Source organism: Myiozetetes cayanensis, unplaced genomic scaffold, assembly GCF_022539395.1.
Source record: "Myiozetetes cayanensis isolate MyiCay16 unplaced genomic scaffold, myiCay2020 scf26, whole genome shotgun sequence".
NCBI lineage: Eukaryota > Metazoa > Chordata > Aves > Passeriformes > Tyrannidae > Myiozetetes > Myiozetetes cayanensis.
In genome coordinates, this window is record NW_026087477.1 from 1,734,169 (window position 1) to 1,758,734 (window position 24,566).

At 56.1% G+C, this 24,566-nt stretch overlaps 1 protein-coding gene across 1 annotated transcript in view; it reads left to right on the forward strand.

Annotated features, from left to right (window-relative positions):
• Positions 1–1,976: 1,976 nt before the first annotated feature.
• The window catches only part of RAB11FIP5 (RAB11 family interacting protein 5), a 39,127-nt gene continuing 16,537 nt past the window's right edge, over positions 1,977–24,566 (forward strand). Inside the window, 4 exon segments of the mRNA XM_050321029.1 lie at positions 1,977–2,479; positions 16,266–16,705; positions 18,460–19,008; positions 19,011–19,176. Of these exon segments, the coding sequence (XP_050176986.1) occupies positions 2,100–2,479; positions 16,266–16,705; positions 18,460–19,008; positions 19,011–19,176 (1,535 nt within the window). The 5' untranslated portion in view covers positions 1,977–2,099.

Below are 24,566 nucleotides of genomic sequence, written 5' to 3' on the forward strand. Positions count from 1 at the left end.
GCAAAATAATTAAGGTTAAAGCAGAAAAATTGAGGTTAGAGCAAAAAATAAAGTCGAAGGAAATATTGACTTGGAAGGGAGAAATTCAAGCTCAAATTTAAAGTTGGAGCAAAATTCCACCCAGCCCAGGACCGTGCAGAGGATCCCTGTGTTCCCTTCGATTCCAGAGTGGAATAAAAAACATAATAATTGATTTCAGGGACAATTAAAAAACCTCTTTATGCCTCAGAACGCAGAGGTGGCAGCGAAATTAAAGAGGTGAATAAATAAGAGAGAAATAAATGGGAGCGGGGCGGGGAAAGTGAAGGGAGAGGGATAAAAAAACCATCCCAATTATGAAGGTGAAAGATGGGAAGTGGCGGAGAGGAGGAGACGCGGCGAGAGGAGAGATAATCAGAGCATTTAAAAAAAAAAAAAAAAAAAAAAGAAAAACAATCAAAGGACGGGAAAATCAAAAGCAGATGCTGAGGAGGGATAAGGGGCGGCCGGCGGAGCGGGAACGGGCACCGGACCGCAGGGATAATTGGATTTGACTTCGTCTCGGGGGCGATAAGAAATTCCCAACGTAGGGTTTTTTTATTCCCATCTGAAGCATATTTTAACGGGAGATTTGAATATAGCTGGGGCAGAGCATCCCGACGGAAAAAAACCCGCAGGTTTTTCCACAGTTTATCCACTCGCTCGGGGGTTTTTTGGGGCAGAACGTGGCTATTCCTGCGCTCGGCAGCTTCGTTCCCGGTTAGGAGCCCCAAAAGCAAGGGGAGGGGGCGCAGGGATCATGGATCGTGGAATGGTTTGGGTCGGAAGGGACCTCAAAGAGCGTTTTTCAGTCGCCGTGTCCCCGCGGCCGAGCGGAACGGGCGCCTCCGGCCCCGGGAGCTGCGGGAACACGGAGCGGGAGCTGCGGGAGGGAGATGGGAGCGATAGGGCAGGGCGGGCGCTGACCCGGCACGGCCCCGGACATCCCTTATCGCAGTGGGATCAGCGCTCCGGGCCCGGCACGGCTCCGCGCCCTCACCTTGCTCCAGGGGCCGGGAATGGCGGCTGGGATGGAGTTATGGGGTCAGGGAGAGGGTTTAATTAGGATTGGGGCCGCGGGGCGGGGGTGGGTGGGTGTTGGTGTGTCCCACACCCCGCTCCGGGCTGGGAACGCTCCTGAGGGTGTGAGGTGGAGCCTCGGGCGTGGCTCGAATAATCCTGTTGGGATAGGGGGAACCTGCTCCTGTGTGCGTGGGGGTCACGGGAGAACAGCACACGAGGGGATCTGCGGAGCCCCCGGATTTGGGGGAATGGGGGAGCGGTTTGGGCTCCAGCGGCCAGAGGGAGGACACACAGGTTGGAATGTGCAGGTGGGTGTTGGTGGGGACACGGACACGTGTGTGGGGGGGGTGTGTGTGTGTATGATCCTTTGCGTGCACCGACACCCCTGTGCTCGCACACGTGCGTGACCTCCCGCATCCCCCCCACACACCTGGGGCACAGGTGAGACCCCAAACAGCCCCTCCGGGGCTGGGCGTGGCCCGCCCTGCTCTGACCCCGCCCCAATTGCTCTGACCCCGCCCCCCAGGGTTCTGACCCCGCCCCCAATTGCTCTGACCCGCCCGCCCCGGAGGCGTGGGAGGTGGGCACGCGCAGAGGGCGGGGCCGGCGCGCGTCGTGAGCGGGGTTAACACCGGGCGTGGAGGAGGCGGGGCCAAATTCGATCGTGGGCGGGGTCTGAGCGGGAGAGGCGTGGCTAACGCCGGTTAGGGCGGGGTCAAAGCCTGCCGGGGGCGTGGCCAGGGGGTGGGCGGCCCCAGAGCCACTCGGGGGCGGGGTCAGAGGCGGGAGGGCGCGCGCGGCTCAATTCGGGGCGTGGCCAGCGCGCGGGGCGGGGGGCGTGGCCAGCGCGGTGTGGGCGCGGCCAGAGATGGCGGGGCGTGGCTGAGCGCCCGTTGTGGGCGGGGCCGGACCGTTGTGGGCGGGGCCGAGGCGGGGCCGGCGTCGCTCTCGCTGCGGCAGCGGCGGCTCCGAGCGGGGCCCGGGGTGGCCCTGCCCGCTTTTCCCGGCTCTTCCCGGCTCTTCCCGGCCCTTCCCGGCCGTTCCCCCCCGGCCCGGCCATGGCGCTGCTGCGGGCGGCCGCGCTGCCGGCCGAGGGCGGCCCGGCCTGGCTGCCCACGCACGTCCAGGTGACGGTGGTGCGGGCCCGCGGGCTGCGCTGCAAGGGCGGCGCCGGCAAAGGCAAAGCGGGCGGCAGCGACGCGTACACCGTGATCCAGCTGGGCCGCGAGAAGTACAGCACCTCGGTGGCCGAGAAGAGCGGCGGCAGCCCCGAGTGGCGGGAGGAATGTGCCTTCGAGCTGCCCTCCGAGCCCGGGCCCCGCGCCGGGCTGGTGCTCACCGTGATGCACCGGGCGCTGGTGGGCATGGACCGCTTCCTGGGGCAGGCCGTGGTGCCCCTGGAGCCCGCCCGGCAGCGCGGCAGGGAGCCCGACGAGCGGTGAGTGCGGCCGGGGGACAAAGTGGGGTCACTGGGTGGGGGTCCTGGGGTCACTGGGCACCCCAGGATGGGCGTCGTGGGGGTCACCGTGTGCCCTGGGTGGGTGTCGTGGGGTCCCGGGTACCCCAGGGTGGGTGTCGTGGGGTCCTAGTGTATGCCAGGGTGGTGTGGCATCCCTGGATACCCCTGGATGGGTGTCACGGGGTCCTCGTGCACCCCAGGGTGTGTGTCATGGGGTCCCTGGGTACCCCAGGACTGGTGTCACGGAGTCCCTGTGCTCGCCAGGATGGGCACGTGGAATCCCTTTGTACCCCGGGATGGGTGTCATGGGGTCCCTGTGTGTCCCAGGGTGGTGTCACGGCATCCCTGGATACCCCAGGATGGGCGTCGTGGGGTCCTTGTGTGCCCTGGGTGGGTGTCGTGGGGTCCCTGTGCTCCCAGTCTGGGTGTCCTGGGGTCCCTGGGTACCCCGGGATGGGTGTCGTGGGGTCCCTGTGTGCCCCAGGGTGGGTGCTGGAGGAGGAAGGGCAGCACAGGACCCACGGGCACCCTCAGGAGGGTGCCGCAGGGATTAATTAATTAGGGTGTGGTGTGGTCCAGGGAAGGCCTCTCCAGGAGCTCATCCAGCATCCATGGGCTGTGCATCCACCGGGAAGGGCGTCCCAGGGCCCGTGGGGAGCCCTGGGAAGGGCGTCCCGGAGGGTGGGGTGGGGTCCGCGTGTCACCCAGGAAGGACATTGCGGGGCACGGGGTGTCACAGGGCCCGTGGGTGCTCCAGGAAGGACACGGTGGGGGATGTAGGACATCACGTGCGCTCCAGGAAGGATGTGGTGGAGGATGGGATGGCTCAGGGTCCCTCCATCCCACCTGGAAGGGAGACGAGGCACTGCGGGATCCATCCTCCCCCCGGGATGCCCCGAGGTCCCTCTGCATCCCATGGGGGTTTTCCAGGGATCTGTCACTCCTGGCACAGCTGCAGGTCGTGGTTTGTCCCCTGATGCCTTGGGGGGGGGGAGGGCTTTGCAGCCCCCCCAGCTCAGTGTCACCCCCCAATTTTGGGAGTCTGAACCCCATCCCTGTGCTGCCTCCGGCATAAATCCCTGTTTGTGTGTGAATTCCTCATCTTCCTCCTTCCCCCAGAAGGGTTGAAAACAATCAAAACGTTTCCGAGCCTCTGCCAAGCACAGAAATGCAGGAATGTGGCCGAAATTCCTTTAGGGGAGACATTTTTGGGGGGCTTTGTTCCGAGCAGACCTGGCTGGGCTGTGCCTGCTGGAGTGTCCCCCCCCCCTGCTCCCTGGCCCCCTGGATCCCGGGAATTCAGCTGGATCGCTGCCCGAAGCTGCGGGCTTGGAGAGGGACCTCCCTCACCCCCCTACCCAGGGCGGCAGAGGGAGTGGGATTAGAGTGAAAAGGGGCTGGAAAAACTTTTCCCGTGGAGAAAGGCGGCTCCACAGCCCTTGGAAATTCCTGGTTTGGCCTAAAATGGGAGCGTGGGGAAGGAGGAGCAGTGACTAACCCCGGAGACGGTGTCTGGGTGTTTCCCCCCCACCATCCCCCGCGGCGTTTATTTTGCTTTCTTTAGCAAAACACCGGGAGAACGGGCGGGGCTGGGGCTGGATCGGGATTCTTGGAGCCTAATTGAAACCAGGAGGACTTTGGAGAGAGCCTGGCGGGAGAGACGAGTGATTCTGGCACGGGTTGGGGGGGGGGGTATGCGAAAGAACCCTCCGTCCTTCCTGTGGTTTGGGGAATGGAGCTGGGAGGGAGCTCGAGGAAAGCCACGCTCCTGGTGGGAAGAGTTTATGGAGCTGTGCAAAGCAGGGGCCCCGAGGTTTGGGAGGCCAAGCCCGTGGTCTGGTCTCAAAGGTCTCCGAGGGCGTCAGGGGCTGTTAATCCCACGGGAGCAACGTCCAGCGTGGCTGGACACCGTGTGACAGCTCCTGGTTATCCTGCTCTGGGTGTTCCTGGTGGATCTGGGCTGGGAGGTTGGAGATCCCCAAGGAATTTTGAGAAGGCTCCAGGATTCCAGCACCTTCTAGTTCCTAAAGGGGATCCAAGAGGGCTGGAGAGGGACTTTGGGCAAGGGATGGAGGGACAGGACACAGGGAATGGCTTCCCACTGCCAGAGGGCAGGGTTAGATGGGATATTGGGAAGGAATTGTTGGCTGGGGAGGGTGGGGAGGCCCTGGCACAGGTTACCCAGATTCCTTGAAGTGTCCAAGGCCAGGTTGGATGGGGCTTGGAGCAACCTGGGCTAGTGGAAGGTGTCCCTGCCCATGGCAGGGGGTTGGAACTGGATGATCTTCACGGTCCCTTCCAAACCAACCCGTTCCATGACTCTCTGATTTGCTCTCTCTGTCTCCCTCCCTTCCTGTAGCTTCGCTTGCATAAGGAAAATTCACTTCCCCTTGCAGCATTTGGGATCACAAGGGCTTTGAAGGCTCTTTATCTTCACCCTTGGCCCCGAGGATGGAAGTGAGCTTGGAAAACACGGAGAGCTCTCACCCTGTACCTGGAGCATCTCCGCTCGCTCCAGGCCTGGAGCTGGAAGGTGTTCCCAGGGTGGGTGACAGCTCTGCAGCCTGGAAGAGGCTGCTCTTTTTTTTTTTTGGAGAGGACTCTCAAGGGCTGGAGCTTGCCCAGCCAGGTGGGAGAAGGATCATGGGGAGCTCGGGGGGCAGTCCGGGAGCCACCGGAGCTTCCAACCGGCTCCTGACATCTGGTTTGGCCCCCTTCGCCAACAACTTCTGTTTAGGAGGAAATTTGTAGTCCCAGATGATAAAAGAGCAAAACAAGCAGAGGCTCCCACCCTCCTGGCCCAGGCCTGTGCCCCAGAGATAACCGGGGGGGGGTTGGGTGGGAACTGGGGCTGTGCCACATGCTGCTTTTTGGGATCCCATCTCCGGCCCTCGCTCCCGGACACAAACCCGCTGCCAGCTGGGATGGGACCCTGCCTGAAAAAGGCCTCCATTGTCAGTGTGTTGACCTTGCTCTCGTTTTCCTGCTGGCTTTTATTGCATGGAAACTCCACCGGTGGATAATTATGATCCTTGTTTTCGGCTCGGTGGAAAATGTTCCGTCAAAACTTGGCCTCTTCTCCAGGAGCGCGCCGGTGGCCGGGGGTGTCGATGAGCTGCTTTGTCCGGCTCAGTCTCGGTCATTGCAGTGTTTTGCCGGAAGAAAATCAACTCTTGGAGTTGCACAAGAGCAGCCTGAGAGCTCCCACGGCCTTTTTGGGCATCCCAAGGCTCCGGCAGCTCCAGGGATTGGGCTTGGCAGGCAGAGCAGGCGCCGAGGATCCGATCATTTCCCACTTTCCACTTGAGCCTTCCCTCATCCCAAAAACCCTGTGCCTGGGCAGAATGCTCCTGGTCCTCATTTTTCCCTCCCAAAGCAGGGCCCATCCCAGAAGAAGAGGGATTTTTGGGTCCCTACAAGGCAGCTGTTGCTTCTGCTGCCTGACATCCAGGAAATGCCCTTGGAGTCCCCCAGGGGGGCTCCTCCTGCTTTCCCTGTGGTGTGGCAGCGAGACAGGGAGTGTCACCTCCATATCCACATCAGCAGGAATCTGGGGAGGCTGGAAGTGCATCCAGCAAAAAACAAGCTTCTGTCTGACACCCATCAGGCTGGGTTTCCATAAAGTCATGGAATGCTTTGGGTTGGAAGGGACCTTAAAGATCATCTCATTCCATCCCCTGCCATGGACAGGGACACCTTCCACCAGCCCAGGTTGCTCCAGTGGCCTTGGACACTTCCAGGGATCCAGAGGCAGCCACAGCTTCTCTGGCCAACCTGGGCCAGGGCCTCCCCACCCTCCGAGCCAGGAATTCCTTCCCAATATCCCATCTAACCCTACCCTCTGGCAGGTTAGCCAAAGGAAGCCATTCCCCCTTGTCCTGTCTCTCCATCCCTTGTCCCAAGTCCCTCTCCAAGGCACTTGGAGACCTGTTCCTGTTGGCCAAGGTGTAGCATCCCTTGGGTGGGGTCTCTGCATTGAGGGGGGCAGGAGGTACCTGGAAACACCTGCAGGGTTGGACCTCAGACCTCACTGCGTGGGGATCCAAAATATCCGTGATTTTACTGCGTGGGCTGTGGTGAGAAGGAGCAGTGGGCATGCAAGGCTTCCTGGGCTGGCTGAAGAAACCCCTAACTGTCATTCCTTCCTCTCTCCCTCTTGGAAATACCCCTTCCATTTGCCTCCTGTCCCTAAAGACGTCCCAGCCCCTTGGAAACAGGAAAGGATAACACCGTGAGTCTGCTGGCCGTGCAAACCCTGGGCTGCTGGAGCAAAACCCAGGGCTTTCCAGCACTGGGATCTCGTGTTGAAGGGGCTGATAAGTGTGGCAGGAGTCCTGATTGCTGGCTCTGGTGTTTTCCTGCAGTGCCTTGCAGTTGCTCTCTGGCTGCCGCCTCGGATCGGGAGCGACGGCAGCGCGTGGCCCTGGGTGTCTCTGCGACAGGGAAGTTGTCTTGAGAGGTTGTTCCCCCTGCAAAATTAGCTCAGCTCTGAGTTCCCCAAAGCCCTTCCGTGCTTCGCTTCCCTTTACTTGTTCCTGTTCCTCCCCAGCTGTGGAGGGGGAACTTGGAGGGGCCTGGGCTTTGTGTGGAGCTGCAGCATCTCCACCCTGGCAGCAGGAATGGGACACTCTCCTCCCTCTCCATCAGCAAAGGAGCTTCCCTCTGGCTGCTAAACTTCTCCAGCTGAGGTCCTTTTCCTGCTCCATGCCTTGATGGAGCTCTTTGGGGTGAGGTTCAGGGGAGAAGGGACAGGGAATTCCTTGGGTTTGGGGGGGAAGATGTCAAGGACATGGGCCAAGATGGCAGAGGAGGAGTTTGTGAATCCCATCACTGCCGGGAGCTCTGTGGCTGATCTGGAGGAAAGGGCTGATCTGGAAAGTCAGTAATGGGTGCTGTCCATCTGCTCAGCAGTACTGGGACTTTGGAGGCTCCCAAGATCCCTCAAGACCAAGGGATGATCCCCAAATCCCTGCCAAAGCTAAGCCTCTCACCAGGCACTTTTCCATCCCCATCTCCGATAGGACCCATCACATCCCCTCCTTGCTGTGGCAATTGCTCTCCCTGGCGCTGTCCTTATGTTTTCCCAGGGATAGATCCACTCTAATCTCCTCCTCCAGCACCTCTGTCAGCCCGTGCTGTGCTTGTGGCCACCTCCCTCCCTCATCAAATTAAAACCAGGAGCTCATTAGCAGTGGAGCCCTGCGGGCTCGGGGGGGCTGTGGCATCTCTGGGATGTGGTGCTTGTTGTCATTCCCATCGTGGCTTTGGCTCCTCCTGCATCTCCCAGAGGAGGTTTTCCCACCCTTTCTGCTCCCAGCCAGGCACCAGCCGAGGCCCAAGCGCTGCAGTTGTGTCCTTGGCACGTCTGTCCTTAAGCCGAGGAGGGGAAGAGCCCTCGCAGGGGGCGGGGAGGAAATTGCTGCTCCGTGCTGGATTCGGGATGGAAAGTTTTAAATCCAAGGGCAAGGAGCCCTTTTCCCTGGGGGCTGCCATCAGAGGTGCCCAGTGGGACTGGTGAAGGTCTTGGAGGTGGCCCAGGAGCAGCAGGGAGCTCCCTGGAGGCCCTGAGCTGTGATGAAACCCGTGTTTTGGGGCTGAAAACGCAGCTCTGGGGGGGGTTGTTGTGTCTCCTGCGAGCCAGGAAACGCCCTGGAGTGTCGAAATGAGGGGGAGGAGAGGGGCAGTGCTGCCAGAAATCAGGTCAGGATGCTCTGTGTGCTGCAGGAGGGCAGCCAGGCCTCGGGATAAGGTCCTTGGTGGCCGGCTGGTCCCAGGCAAGCCCCAGTTGTGACCCTCAAAGTGCTTCACAGGGCTTAATTTTCCTCCTACCTGCCCAATTAACCCCATTTTCACGCATTTCCACTGCTGGTTTAAGAAGTTTAAGGCCCTTGCTCTGTCTTGCTCTGAGTAAACTCTGCTTTCCTTGTTTTTTTAAAGGTATTTGAGTGGTTTGATCCCAAATCTGGCACATTGAGTTTGGTCTGTCAGTGGCCTGTCGCCCTCCATCATCTTAAAACCTAAAAAGCTGCAGATTCAGGCTTTATTCCTCTGTTTCACACTAATTTTCAGGGCCCTGATTTCCTCCAGCTGCAGAAAAACCTTCAGTCAGCTGGGAAAGCACCTCGATCCTGTCGGAACAAAGCTCTGGATGCTGAGGGGGAACTGGTGGATTTGCTTGTGCTGAGTTCAGCTGGTGCTTCAGGAGTCTCCAAGGGGATTCCCTCCCTTCCCTCCTGGCAAAGTGCCAGCCTTTGGTGACCAGGAAGGCAGGGTGGGCTCTGCTCTCTGCCCCTCTCGCCCTCCAAGGGGGGGTGGCTCAAAAGCAGGAGAGGAGTTTTTGGGGGATGCTCTTCATGATTCCCAGGGGTAGAGGAGTCCAGGAAAAACCTGGCATCCTCTCCACACGTGGTGTGTCAGGTGAAAATGGCCTTTAAGCCTTCGCTGCTGGGTCTCTTTGCAGCCTGGGGCTTGTTGGAGCCTGCTCTTGCCACATTCCTGCCCCGGGAATTTGCTTGCCCTGGCAGAGGCTTGGCTGGGACACAGGGTTTGGCTTCCCAGCCCGGGATGGGGATCTGGGAACTCCATCCCTGGAGCAGCATCCCATGGATCCAAGTGTCCAACCAGCTGCTGGGCTCAAAATTCATTCCTTTCTCCAATTTTTCCCCCTTTTTTGTGTGCGTGGCTCATTCCCGAGAGCGGGTTGATGTGATGGATGAACAATCCACGCGTGACCTGTTGCCAGAGCGGGTGTAGCCGGTATTTTAAGCTCCTTGGAGCCCTTGGGGTTGGTGTCCCTTTGGAGAACTGGCATTCCCAAGCCTCCCACTGCCTCTGGGAAGCCAGTTCTCCGTACAAACCCTGCCGTGATGCTTTTCCCAGCCGGAAGCAGGAAAGGATTTGCAGCAAAAAACGTGTTCCTCTTGCCCGTCCCGTGCGCCTTGAGGTGCTCCAGGGGAACCTGTGGAGCAGCTCCTTGTGTGCTTTGCAGTCCTGCAAAGTCAGCTCCGGGCTTGGCTTGTTTTTAACCTTGGAATCTCGTGCAGCAGGTCACTGGATCACCAGCTCTGCCTCCTCTCCCATCCCCGCACAGGGACCTTGTCCCCGTGTCTTGTGGTGCTCGGGAAGTTCACGTCACTTGGTGACCACAAATGCGGTTTATTGGCTTGTTGGCAGCTGGGAGAACATGGGAAAACGCAACCCTTGGATGCTCTGGAGTGGAGAAATGCAGCTGGAGTGATCTCCTCCTGACTCCTGCTAGTAGCATTTATAAATATTCCATGCTCCATTTTATGGCTCCTTAAATCTTCCCTCCTCCCCTCTTCCCACCTGCCCATTCTGTGCTGGAGAGAGGAAAAGCCAGGGATTTTCTCAGCCCAGAGTGGTTTGAGATGAAGTTACTGCCCCTGTTCTGGTGTTCTGGTGGCTGAGAGCTCTTCTCCATCCCTGGTGTCTGTCCTGATCCAAAAATTGTCTCCCTCCGTGCCGTCCCAGCCCCCTCTTTGTCTCTGCCAGCTGGCACAGAGGCTGTGGGGACAGATTTGGGAACAGTGGGGTGGTTGGGAAGCGTCCTCTGTCTCCTTGGTGTACAGGAACAAGGAAACAACTCCTCTGGGGGCTCTGTGGGTCACCCTAGTCCACCCATAGCCAAGGAGGGGGTCCCGTGGGGCATTCCGTGCAGGAATGAGGATGCTCAGGACCTTGCCAGGATGGACCTTGTCCATGAGCTTGGACACAAGCAGGGCTGGGGTTATTCCTGGTTTTCAGGCTGTTCCCTGCCCCTGGGTCCTGCTGGAGTGACAACCCCTCTGTTCCTGGCCCGTGAGTCGTGGGATGAGCCTTTCAGCCGGGCGTGGATGCAAGCGGGAGCCGGTGGTGGGATCTTCTCCCCTGGGTTCCTGGTTGTCCCAGGGGTGCTCCCACCTCACAGCACTGGGCTATGACCTGTTCCACCCCTCACCACACACACACACAGCTCCTGCTCTTCATTCCTGAGGAATTCCACGTAGGCAGAACCGCTGGAGCCCTTTAGAGGGACGGGGCTAAGCTGTTTCACCGAGTTGTGTAACAGGCTGAGGAGGGGGGGTTGGTTCCTCCAAGTTCTGTTTTTGAGCACTTCTCGGAAGGATGGAGACATGAACTTCCCACCTCAGCTGCTCCATCTGCAGGGGGAATTCAGCCCCGTGTTCATCTTCCAGCTGTGCTTTTAGCAGCTCCCAGGGCTCACCTGGCAGAACCGGCCGTCCAAAACCAACCCAAAAACCGAGGCTGCGGAAAAGCTGGGGGAAGGAACACGGAGCCAGACCAAAAAAACCCACAGAATTCCCCTGGGTTGGGCTGTTTTCCACCCTGTGCTTCCCTTCCCAGGCAGGTGAGCTCCAGCTTTTGGCTCACCAAAACCCTCTTTGCTGTGCTCTCGAGGGGGTTGTGCCGAGAGGAGCCCACGCTCCTGTTTTCCCTGGATCGCCTTTTCTGTGCCCTGAGCTGCACTGGAGCAGTCCAAATAATCCTTAATTTAAGGCTTGGGGCTCTTCTCTCCATCTCCAGCCAGGCTGACCTTGTTGCAGGGATGAATCAGCAGTAAATGTCAGCCTGGTGTGGTCTGGGAAGAGGCTTTGGCTCCGTGCTGGGATGTGCCTGTCTCCAAAGTGTAGTTCAGGCGGATGAGTTGGGCGGGGCAGGAGAATTCCTGCTCAACTGGAGGCAAACCTCGACCACCCTGCCGGTGCTCAGTGGGTTTGGGAGGCTTTTGGGATGCACCTGGTGCTCCAGAAACACTCCAGCTGTGCATCCCTAAGGGACTTAATTTCCCAAGGAAGAGCTGGTGAAGCACTGGGACCAGTTTGAGAGTGAAACTGGAGACCCTCGTGCCCAGGGTGTGTTGAGTGGGTCCGGTGGGGCGAGGTAGGACCAGCTGAGCTGGAAGGTGGACAGGGATCACTTGGGGATCCCAGCTGGAGTCATGGGGGAGCAAAGGTTGTTCTCCTTGGAAGGGCCCACGTTGTCCCTGGCAGTGGAGCAGGATGGTGCCCGTGGCAGCTCTGAGAGTCGTGTTGTGTGCAGTGCCTTGCTCGTCCGATCTCATCCCAGTGTCCATTGGTATTCCCAAACCAGTGAAATGAGCTTGGATCTCTCCAGGGCCTTGGGATGCTGATCCATGAAGCTGCTCATGGGCTGGAAGCCTTGGCTTTGTGCTTGATTTTGTGCTGAAGGAGTTGTTTGATCAGGAGGAGGGTGTGGAAGGCGAGGGTGATGGAAAACCTTGGATCACAGGCAGCGTTGTCGTTCCTTTGGGATTGGTTCTGTGTCCTGGTCATTCCAGCATCTTGTCCTCCCGTCCCAGGAGGTGCTGGGTCCTCTCAAACCCAGAGGAATATTCTCACTGACAGGGAGAAAATCATGCCCAAGCAATTCCATACCCAGCGGAAGGTTCCGAGGAGTGGGATGTCCCTGTGCTCCCCATAAGCTGTCACCTGCAGCCCAAGGGAGGACAAAGAGCAAGGAGCAAATCCACGCTGTCCCCATCCCTCCTTAGCAAACATCCCCATGCTCTTGTTCCCGCTCTGGGGTGTTTTTTCCCTTTGCTCAGCACTGGCTGCCTTTCCGGTCCGGGATGCTGCCGGAGGATGAGGGGGGAAGTGGTTTTTTGGGAAGCTGGAGCTACAGCAGCGCTTTGTGTGCAGCTCCCCCCTGCCTCCAGTTGATCCTGGCAACAGCAAATGTAAAAATAGACGCCGGGTGCCTTCTCCCAAACGTGCCTTTTGGCAGCTGCTCCCTCAGAGTCTCCGTGGAAAGGAGTGGGAAGAGGGAGGGAAGGGATTCACTCCGAGTGTCTGCAGGCAGTTGGGATGTGCTGATTAACCAGGGTGACCTAAATGAGTGAGCACAGCCACGGGGTGGGGGCTGGGGAGGCTCACGATCCGTGTCCCAGCTTCCAAAGCCCCCTGGAGCAGCTCCTGCTTCCCGGGAGCTGCCCCGGAGCTCGCAGGGGCCTCCGGGTGCTTCCCCTTTCTGAGGAGTTCTCTCTTTGAGGTTTCCTCTCCCGGCCCCCTGTGATGGGGTGAGTTGCTGTTTCCTTCCCCCTCAGCCATCCCCGAGGCCTGGAGGGGCTCTCCAGCCCTTTCCTTGCCATAGAATCCATGGAGGACAGATCCTGGGATCCCCTATTTTGGGAGGATTCACCTCCAGCACAGACTGGGGGACCAAGCACATGTCCTTAGGGAGGAGCAATCCTACTCCCCATCACCACCAGCTCTGGCTCTGGGACAAGACAGCCAGTTTAATTTAACTTTAATCTAATTTTAGTTTAATTTTTCGAACTAGTAAAGCTCATATTTGGCTGTGCCCCCTCCAAACCTTGCTAAGAACCCTCAGAGCAGGTGGCTGGAGATGAGTGTCTTATCCAGGATGTCCTGTCCAGTGAGGAACTGGATCCAAGCTGGTGCCACCTTCCTCAGGAGAGGCCTCCAAAACACCCCCAAGGAGCAGATCCTTGTGGTCCCATATCCCTGGTGCTGGATGTGCTTGGCACAGCTTCCCTGTGCTCCTCCAGCACCTCTTCCAGAGTCTGATTAACATAACCCAGTTCTGCTATTTCAGGCCTGGAACGGGGGTTTTGTGGGCAGAACTGGTTTGTTTTTCCAGGTGTATCCTCTGTTCCCACAAAAGAGGTCGTGTCCGCCCTCAAAATGTGACCTTGGGTGGCCCCAATCCAGAAACCCCCACCCAGGGAAGAACTGTGGGAAACCAAGGGCTATGGGACGGGGTTAGTAGTGAAATTATGCCGTGGAATTGTGATTTTTGGCTGGGCTGGCACTTGCAGCCCTCCCTGAGGCCAGGCGGTGTTTGCACCTCCCATTTCCACTGGAACTGATTCATCAAACCCCAGAAATCCACGGTGTGGAACAACTTAATCCTCCCAAACACTCGTCTGGTGCCACAAACTTCGAGCTGAGCCTAAAAATAGCCCCAGTAGTGGCCTGTTGGAGGGGTAGTCCTGACTGTTTGCTGACTGTGGATCCAAAAATAGCTCCTTAATCCCACGCTGCCATAAGCAGGGGCTTTTCCTTGAGCAGATGCTTTTTTGGAGCAGGTCAGGCCGAGCCCCCCAAATTCCCTTTAATGCCCACAAGATTGGAAAGGATGGGGTGGGAGATGCTGTTCTATCTCATCATCCTCAGAAGGTCATGCCTTTCCTTGTGTTAATCCACCCAGATTCCTCCTATTTTATTTTTTTTTTCCATGAGATGACATAAGGTATAAAAACTACTTTCAGGAGGTTTTTCTTTTCTCTTTGTTTTTCCTGTGAAGTGATTCAGCCCCCAAATCTCTCCTTTCCCAGCTGCCAGGCTGCTCCAGCCCTTCCCTCTTGAACTTCTTCCAGCTCTTGAATTAAACTGAACAATATTGGACGTTCCAGGCAGCCTTTTCCCCTGCAATCCTACGGGAAGTGTCCTCCTGACTCACCTGCTCCTTCTCCCTGGCAGTGGATTGACCCATTCTGGTGTCTTTTTGCTTCTGCTGTTTTGCTTTTAAGGGGTTAATGCTGCTTTTTTTTTTTTTTTCTATGGATTTCTTTTTTTTCCCCTGCCTGCCTGGATATTTTCAAACTCAAAGCCTGGGTACTGAAAATTGTGCAGTGGGAATCCTGTGGGGTGGGGTAAGGGAGTGGTGGGAACAGGAATGGGTTCACTGGGGGTTTGGTTCTGTGTGTGTGTTCCCAGCAAAGTTGGCTCTGTCCTTCCTGCATTTTGAATTACTGGATGAAGGCCCTGGGTGCTTCCAGCTGTGCACTTGGAATATTTCTCAGGGAATTAGGAGGTTTGTGCCCCCATTCATAGAATGGTTTGGGTTGAAAGGGCCTTAAAACTCATCTTATTCCAACCCCCTGCCATGGGCAGAGACACCTTCCACTAGCCCAGGTTGCTCCAAACCCCATCCAACCTGTTCTTGGACTATTCCAGGGATTGGTGTAGCCTTCCCAGCTCCTCCCTTCATCCAGGATGTGATAACTTCCCTGGCAGGAATTCAGAAACTTCTGGAGAACACAATTATACCTCTCTCCTTGCCCTGGTGATTCCAGCCTGGTCACACCCACTTCCATCCCAGCACATTTTCCTTCCCTGTTTTTTTTTTTCTTCTCACTGATTTTGCTCTCCAGGTGGATGCAAACCACCACTGGGATATTTATTTTCTGGGAAATTGTTAACCCAGGTCCAGAAATGTCTCCCAGCTCCTACTGTTGTGCCTTTCACCCAGGAAGGATGACATGGAGAAATAGGGCCTGTCCTGAACCTACAGATTTCCTTGGGCCTTGTTAAGGGGGATTTTAATCATAAATTCCTCTTTTAGTACTTTGATCTGGGAGGGAGCAGAGGTACCAGGGCAGTGGCTGTGCTGGAGACCTGCTCATCCTGCTGCAGCTGCCCTGGGAAGCAGCACCTGGAATGGGGGCAGAAAGGTGGAGCATCCTGTGGGAGAAGGGAGTGAAGGACCACTGGGTTGGCAGCGATTTCTGGGAAGAAACTGTTCCCTCATGGCCTGTGTTTGGTGCTGCCCCATCTGAACATGGAAATGGAGAACCAGAAGGTGGCTCTGGGCACGTCTTGCTGTGGTGTCCTCTCTCCCACCTCTCATTCCCACTGGCAGGAAGCAAGGCCCCCCTCCCAGAGGTTGCTCCATGCCCTTCCCGTGGAGAGATTGGGACCTAACAGGAGGTTGGGATTATTTTTACGTTATGCAGTGGATGGTTTGGAGGCTTCTCCCATGTTCCTGCCATGCAAAGCTCTGGAGCACAGTCTGTGTTATGGGTTTTGTGTGGGGCAGGACAGCGGGAAACATCCCTGGGATCCCGCTGTGGAGTCAGTGGGAGCCTCTGAGCTGGTGGACATGGCCACTGCCTCCTTCTGGAGCTCTCACCAGGCAGGAGAATTCCATCAGCCAGCTGTGGGAATGCAGATACTTCCCAAAAATGAGTAACCTGGGTAGGGTTGGGTTGGGTTGGTGCTTCACAGAAGGTTCTCCTTCCCACAAAGAACTCCCGGGATCTGCCATCCTCGAAGCCCTTGCTGCGAGGACACTTTGAGTCAAACCTGAGCAGCTTTATTTCGGGTGAGGCACAGAAGGCCTGGCAGAAGAGTTATTTTTAATGGATGTTGTTGGGAGCCTTTGCCATTCCGGGTCTGTCTGTGCCTGGAAGGATTTGTTGAGTCACCGGCTCTGGAATATTTAAACCACGAGCACCGAGCGCCGTCGTCTTTGTTTGCTTTCAAACCTGAGCTCCCAGCAAGCTGACAAGTGACCCTACAAAAATTAGGCCACTGGTACCTGACACCAAGGTGGCGTTTTCCAGGTTATTTAGTGGAAGGGCAGTGTTTTTAGGATGAGGACAGGGATGGAGACAGAGCTCTTACAGTGCCATGGTGGTTGAGGGGTTTCTCTGGCTCGGGTTTTGGGTGATACCTGGGACTCTTAGAACAGAATCATTAAGGTTGGGAAAGCCCTCCAAGATCGTGGAGTCCAACCTGTGATTGATTCCCACCTTGTCCCCCAGCCCAGAGCACCGAGTGCCACGTCCAGTCCTTCCTTGGACACCTCCAGGAATGGGGACTCCACCACCTCCCTTCCAATGTTTAACAACCATTTCCAGGAAGAAACCCATGCTGGATAGCACTGGTGCCTTCTCCCACCCCAGCAGCATCCTCTCCAAAGTTTTCTTGGCTTGGAAATGACAGAGGCACCTTTCCTTTTCTTTCCTCTCTGGCTCCAGGTGGCACAAGCTGCACTCCAAGGCCGGGAAGAAGGAGAAGGAGCGGGGTGAGATCCTGGTGAGCATCCAGTTCACGCGGAACAACCTCACGGCCAGCATGTTCGACCTGTCCATGAAGGATAAACCGCGGTCCCCCTTCGGGAAGCTGAAGGACAAGGTGACAGGCAAGAAGAAATATGACCTGGAGTCGGCCTCTGCCATCATCCCCAGCAGCCTGGGCGCCCTGGACGTGGAGGATGACTATGAATTGGGGGGCAAGAAGGCCAAAGTCAAGGGCTTCTTCCTGAAGAACAAGCTGCGCAAGTCGTCCCTGACGCAATCCAACACTTCCCTGGGATCCGACAGCACCATCTCCTCTGCCAGCCTGAGCTTGGCAGCAAATGTTCCTGAGGTAACCAAATCCCCGAGCAGACACAGCAGTCTGTCCATGGAGCGCTCTGGTAAGAGGATCATGGATAATCCCTCCCCCTTTTTCTTTCCCCCTCTTTTTTTTTTTTTCCTTTGTAAAGGGCTGTTGAGACTTTCTTGTAAATCTGTTAACTAATTACTGACCTAGTCATAGAATCGTAGGAACATGGAATTATTTGGGTTGGAAAAGCCCTCTGAGGCCATCGAATCCAACCGTTCCCCCAGCACTGCCAAGGCCACCACTGACCCCTGTCCCCAAGTGCCACATCCACAGGGATTTTAAATCCCTCCAAGGATGGAGATCCACCACTACCCTGGGCAGCTGTGCCAGGGATGGACACCCATGACAAAATTTTCCCAATATCCAACCTGAGCCTCCCCTGGCACAGCTGGAGGCCGTTCCCTCTCCTCCTGTCCCTGTTCCCTGGGAGCAGAGCCTGATCCCTCCCCAGCTCCCCCCTCCTGTCAGGGAGTTGCAGAGCCAGAAGGTCCCCCATGAGCCTCCTTTTCTCCAGGCTGAGAATCAACATCCTGCAAAACCCCTCTGACATCTTCTGCCTTCTGCATTGTTGCTTGGCAGAACGGGGGAGAAACATCCAAGACTTTGCTTTTCCGCTCCTGGCTCCCGTCGATGCTCCCGGGACACGAGGGTTCCTCGGGGCTGTCTCTTCTCGCCCCTCAAAGCAGGTCACTGCCACTGGAAGGCCCCAGGGGAGGGCTGGGGGAAGCTGCTGCTGCCCTGCCCTGGGTCACTGGTCTAACGAGCCGCCTCCGGCTTGGAGGCCGAGCCGGAGCAGTGCCCAGTTCCCGGTGATTAAAACAATCCGAGCTCCTGGCGCTCGGAGAGCGGCGATTTACAAACAAAACAGGCCCTTGTAGGGAGTTAATTCTCGCCGTCCCTTGAAAACGGAAGGTGTAATTAGATGATTTAATTGGCTGGACACAGCCCATTCCTGGGTTGGGGTGGGAGTCCCCGGGGGCGTTTCTGCTGGATGACGTTCCCACGTGTCGTGTCCGTGGCTGGAGAGCAAGTCGAGACACCACTCTGATCCCATCGTCCTTGTGATGAACCTTCCATCTCATGCCAGCTCCCGTGGCAGGGACTTGGAATTAGATAATCTGTAAGGTCTTTTCCAACCCAAACCATTCCATGATTCTATGAAGGACACATCTCCAGCCAGGAGGGGAGAGCAGCTGGGTGTCACCTCAATCCAGGCAATCCCTGTCTCCGGGTTCTCCACGATTTTTAACCCCAAAAGTCTGCAGAATCCACAAGGTCATAGAGTCATGGAACTGTTAAGGTTGGAAAAGATCTTTAAGATCCTTAAGTCCAGCCCTCGAGGCAGTGGGAGGGAGATGAAGGCACTGGATTCTCCTGGCTTGTCACACCTGGCTGGTCAGAGCAGAACTCACGGCCTTGTCATCTCCCATTCCTGCAAACTCCAGAGTCACACAGAAGAACTAAACCCTCTAAGGAGCTTCTGGGGAGTCTCTTGCATTTATTATCCATCTCAGATCCTCTCAGATCCTCTCAGACAAGGGGTTTATCCTGTTACAGAGTCTCCTCTCCAGGCCCTACAGTGGGAGCTGATGTGCTCGGGGAGAATAGTGTGTATCCTGCATCCCCACTCAGTTGTGTCCCGGGCTTTGCATTTCAAGTTTAATTGTAATCCCGTGGAGCCCGGGAGCTGCGATGATTTCGAGGCTGTCTCGAGTGTTTGCAGGCAGGAGACAGCGCTGCTTGTCACACCCTCACCCCTGTTTCATGTTCAATCTCCCCCCTCAGTGAAAGACTATTTGCCGTCTCCCACGCTGACCCACAAGAGAGCCTTCAGCGACGACGTCTCCCAGGTCAGCCCGGTGCCGGAGCCCAGAGCGACCCAAAGCCCGAAGCCAAAGAACGACCCCGCGTCCCGTTCCTCCCTCTGCATCAACGGGAGCCACGTTTACGGCGACGAGCCCGCCCCGAGGAGCCCCGCGCCGGTGCCGCCGGGCTCTGCCCCGCTGCCCGTGCCCAGGAGGCAGGAGGAGGGGTTGGGCTTCGCCCCGCTCCATCCCGACCCCCACGAGGCGCCCTGGGGGGCGGGCGGCTTCGAGAGGTCTCAGCAGAGGGATGAGCCGAGGTTCATCCCGTCCCCTCCCAGCTTAGCCCTGCAGGAAGAGCTCAAGGTCTCCACCAAGGCCGTCACGCTCAGCAACCACCTGGGCAGAGCCCGGATGGAGGAGAGCGGCCGCCTGGAGAACAGGCCGGCTCAAGCCGTGCCTCCCACGGGCTCCTCCTCGGAGGCAGCGAAGGACCAACAGCCTGAGGAGGCCAGGAAGGAAGAGAAGAAACCAAAGGCGGCTTCTTCCACCACGGGGGCAGCCGGAGCGAGGCGGGCAGCAAAGGCCAGGGGGAGAAAGTGGGACCCTCCGGCCACGCCACGGCAGCGGGAGACGAGAGGAGCAAGAGCAGCGGCTGGTTTGGTTCAAAGGAGCCCAAAGATTCCCCTCAGAAACCCAGGTCAGTGGAAGGGGGGGGTGAGGAGATATCCAGGCTGTTGATTCCTGCCCCAAATCCCTGTTTTCAAAGGCTGGTGAACGCTCCTGGGATCAGCGGAGCACTGGCCCTGATGCTCAGGCAAGGTCACTGCAGGGAAAAAGCTTCCTTGGTCTTGGATGTCTCAAAGGGAAGGGGATTCTTCCTGGATTCTCTCCTGGCTTCTGCCACAGACCAACTCTGTTTATCCTCGTGGGGTGTGTTTTCCACCTGGGAGGGACGGAGGGATCCCCTTCATGGAGAGGTTTCCCTCTGCAGGGTGAGGCTCGGTGTGGTCACACCAAGGGCTTCTGTGGCCTTGAAATAAAGGATCATTATCCTTTAATTAGCTAAAAAAGCTCCCCTGGGAGTCAGTGCGGGAGGTGGGATATCATGACACACAGTCACATTATTTTTATTAACCTCCTGATAGCTTGAGATATTATTAATAGTCCCAAAGTAACTAATCCCAACCCTGCTCTTTCCTCTGCCCATCCCACCCAGCCTTCCCTTCTTCCAATTACGAATCTCTCTAACTCTTCTCGCTCTGTGTGATGATTCATCCCTCCAGATCCTCAGCCTTGTCTTTGTGGCACACAGAGGGTGATGTTTGTGCTGTTTCTGTGAGGAATTTATCACTTGTGTCCATCCCTGGAGCCCCCAGGAGCTGAGCTGGGAGTCCTGAAGTTTTTTTTCTCCCTGAGGGAGAGGGAGGAAATGAGTTAAAAACAGCCAGAAAAAAAACCAAACAAAACCAGGAGTCGAGAGCTGATTGGATCTACAAGGTTGATTTATTAGAGGGGTTTTCTAATCTGGGCTGACTTTAACCTAATTTATTGAGCAGGAGGATTTGAATTCAGTCTAAGCCTCCTTTAATGAGGAGGCCACTGGTGGTTTGTTCAACCTAAACAGGCTCCCACATGGGTTAAACCTTTTAAAGGGATGAGCACATCCCTCAGCGTGGCTTCAGGACAGGGGCAACTCCCTAAATTCATTCCCGCTCTCCTCACCCCACACAAAGTGTGCTTGTAGAGCCTGGGCAGAGCTGGGGAAACTGAGGCAGGTGGGAGCTGCTTCCCTGGGTCAGGAATATCCCATCTTGCAGGCCTGAGGCTCTTTCCCCCCAAAAATCTGTCATGGGAGAGAGAAGGTTGGCACAATGGGATGGGAAGGACCAGGCAGGTGTGGGAGCTCCATCCTCCAGACACGTGGGAGATGCTTGGACTGCCATGCCTGCATTCCTATGGATGGGTTTTTCATTCCTCATCCCTGGAAGTGTCCAAGGCCAGGTTGGACAGGGCTTGGAGCGATGTGGGATAGTGGGAAGTGTCCCTGATTGGAACAACATGATCTTTATGGTCCCTTCCAACCCAAACCATCCTGTGATTCCATGATTTCCTGGGAGACTTGAAACCCTGGTAGGGATTTGGTGCCAGTGCAAGATTTGTGGCTGAGCCTGAAGGACACTGGTCTGTGAATCGTGTCACTGAGGAAGGACAGACTATTCCTGCTCAGGATTGTTCTTCAAATTTTTCCGTCTCATTTGGGGATAATAAACCTGCTCTTTAAGTCCTAGAATAAAAAATCAAACCCTAATAATCCTGCTGTATCCAGGCAGTGACTCCACAAGCTGCCTGAGCCAGCCAGCAAAGCACTGTGAGCATGGGATGGGATGGGAGAGGATGGGATGGAAGGGGATGGGAGCTGCCCTCTGCAACTCCCTCCGGAGCCTTTTCCTTGGAAAATGGGTGAGAAACCAGTGTGTTTCCTCCTGCTGGGAAGCTCTGGGAAGGAGGCAGGTAGGGCTGTGTGTTCCAGCCTGATGCAGCAGCTGTGCCTGCCCCGCTGCCCTGATGGACACAGCCGATTCCAAGGCAGGGATGTCTCGATTCCAGCTGGAATTTGGCTCCCGGAGCATCCAACCCAGTGGATAATCACAGAGGTGCCCTTAAACTCTGCTGGTTTCTAACAACTCCCCGCCTTTCCTCAAATGCTGGACACATTCCCACTGTTCCTCCTTTCCCAGAGGGTTTTCACTCCGTGTTTTATTTTTATTTTTTTTTAAAATCCACTTCAGTGCTCTCACAGTTTTAATTTCAAGCTCAGCCGAGGCCGAGCTTTGCCGGGAGTCGCTTTGCCGAGGGATCCCGGCTGCCTTAAGAGGAAAAAACCTGGATGAGCCGTGTGTGGCAGCAGCTCCTCGGGCTGGGATTCTCTCTCCCAAAAATAGGAGCGGCTTCGAAGCGGCACGGGATGGAGGGAACGAATTCACAGGAGCCCCTTTTTGGGGCGTCCGGGGACATCTGAGCGGGTTTTAACTGCGGTTTGCGGTTGAAAGTGGGAAATGATGAGCCTAAACTGGAGCAGGGGGGGATTTAAAGTGGATGTTGGGAGGAGTGTCTTAAGGGAGGATGGGGAAGCGCTGGAGCTGCCTGGCTGGGAAGGGGGTTTCTCCCTCCCAGCATCCAGGGATTTGGGAGTGGGGGAGATGAGAAGCTTTGGGAAGTGTTACAAGGTGGCACGTGGTGGCAGACGGTGCCTGAGTGTGACCTGATGCAAAAGTGGCCTTTCCATCATCCCAGGGAGATGATGTGTCTCCGTCCTGGTGCTTCATTTTTCCTGGCCATTAATTACGAGGTTGTTACTTCTTCTAATTACACAGAACTCTGGTTTTATTCTCCTTCCTCACGCGGAGGGACCTCGTGGACCTCGACTCTGAGTCACCTCAAAGCTGTCAAAGAGCTTATTAGGTCTTGGTGGCTTCACACAGAGAGAGGGCAGGGTTAGATGGGATATTGGGAAGGAATTCCTGGCTGTGAGGGTGGGGAGGCCCTGGCCCAGGCTGGGCAGAGAAGGTGTGGCTGCCCCTGGATCCCTGGAAGTGTCCAAGGCCAGGTTGGAGCAAGCTGGGCTAGTGGAAGGTGTCCCTGCCCATGGCAGGGGTGGAACTGGATGGTCTTTAAGGTCCTTCCAACCCAAACCATTCCATGATTCTGTGATCTGTGGGGGTTCTGTGGATGTCCATCTGCAGCTGGAGGAGCTGTTCAGGTACCAGTGTAACCTGTAGGGCTGAAGATGGATTAACCTTTGCTCTGGAGAGTGCCAGCCTCTGAACGAAGCAGTTTGAAGCCTTTGACTTTGACCTGCAGAAAGGACTTTTTCCCTCCTGCTCTGCTGATTCTGGAAATTCAACCTTGTGGCTCCTGTCAGCAGCATCTCCTCACCTTTGTGCTCCCCATGGAGAGGTCGAGTTTCCCCTGGAGCCGAGCGTGGCGTGAGAGCATCAAAATCAGACCCCAAACCTCAACCTGTAATTAGTTAAAAAGGTCTGTAATTAGAGGGATGGTTCCAGCTGAGGTTTAAACTCGCCTGCAGCTAAGACCAGCTCGGCACAGCTCGCCTTTAAACGCCTGCTCTTGCAAAACACACCCTTGCTAAAATAAGGAGCTGCTGACTTCGGGCTGGGTTCAACTTCAGCTTCATAAGAAGGTTTTTTTGTTCTCTTTTGGGTGGTTTTTGCTGAGCCATCAGCACGTGAGCTGGAGCAGCAAACCTGTCTGGGGAAGAACCAGACTTTTCAGCCTTCAGCCCCTTATTTACACATGTTTTTATCTTGATTCTTGACAGGGGGAGCAGCTCCCTGGCTTTGCTAATCCACGTGAGCTCCCGGGCTTTGATGCTGGGTTGAATGGGAGCTGTAGGAAGATGGTGTTTGCCCTTTGGAGGCTGAATAAAAGACTGTTTGGGGTTTGTTGTTTTTAAGGTTGGGTGGTCAAGGGTTTTGTGTGTGAGGAAGAAGCTCAGCAGGTTTATTTGAGGCAAAGCCTGGGGCTAAAACAATCGGTTGGAGTGTTTTTCGGGCTGGCCTACAATGTTATCAGAGCTCTGCAGGTCCTGCTTCCTGTGGTGTGAATCCCCATGATAAAATGGGGCTGCATCTTGGCAGTAGGAAAAGAGAGAAACTGTGCTCTGGCTTCTAAAAATAGCTGCATTAGTTCCATTTTCAGGCTAAAACCCCTTCCCTCTTTGCTTCTTTCATGTGGGGAAGATGTAAAATCCCTCCCCACCTCCTCTGTCACTCCCCTTCCCAGAGTCCATCCCCTTGGATCCAGCAGTGACTCAAATTCCTCACTGTTTCTCAATGTACTCCTAAAAAATACATTTCCTAGGTGCTGGAAATGGGAGGAAGGTTTGGAGTGGTTGGAACAGGACAGGCTGGCAGTGTTGGACCGGGTGGGATTAAACGTGGATGTGTGGGAGCAGCTCCCTCCAAAGCACCATTAACAGGGAATTTCAGAGCAGAACCTGAGAAGCTGCAGAGTTTGATGAAGAGGAAGATGAAGGCCATGATGTGAGAACCAGCATGTCGTGGATAACAGTGGATGAATCCATGTGGGAGCCATCAGGATCACACCTCTGGCACAGGTCTTGCATCCAGAGGAGCCTGCATGGGATCAGTCATAGGGATGGAGCTGGGATCAGTGTGAGGAGCCTGGAAATGGCTCTTAAAATGCTTCTACCTCCCTTTTTCCTGCTGAGCCTGCATTTCCTGGGGATGGACACGGAGCAGGATGGTGAGTCGGATCCAGAGCTGGCACCAGCTCAGCCCTGATGACACAAATCTGCTTTGTAGCTGTCCAGGTAAAGCACAGCCCAACTCCTGAAAGTGGGATTTGGGGTTGGAAATTTGCATCTGGGGCTCCTGCTACCCAGGATTTCTTTTAATTGTTTTTTATTCCTGTGGTTTTGGGATCAAATGCTTATAAAGGAGGATTTGTCCATTTTAATCAGGATGATGGACAGGTGAGGCCCAAGGGGAAAGTAAAGTGGTTATTGCACAGATAATTGTTATAGATTATTTATTATGGGTAAATCCAGTTCTTTCACTCCCAGAATCCCTATTTAAAAGCAGCATTTGCTTATTTTTCCTGACTCATTCCCTCTTGGGTTCCCACCCTGCAGGAAAATGTCCTGGGCTGCCATACCCATCTCTTCCCAACCCCCTTTCTGCACCAATCTTGCTCCTGCCGGTGGGAAGAAATTCCTGCTCCCTGCCAGGCTTTGAAGCTGCTGCAGGAGCCTCCAGCACCCCAATTTTCCACCCAAAAATACAGAAAAAGGGAGCAAAAAGCAGGTTGTGAGCGGGAGGGTCACAGCGCATCCCTGGACCCAGCCCTCCTAGGAGGGATTTTCCACTCGAGCTCCAGCACAGCTCTTCCCCTCGGCATCTCATGGGTGGATTTATCCCTGCCCTCCCCAAACTCCGGCTTTTCCAGCGCATGTGCCGTTTTATCTCCCCGGTGCAGAGTCACCCACCCTGCTGCAGATGGGCTGGGGCTGGTGCTCTGTCACTGCAGAGCTGGGGCGCTGCCCTG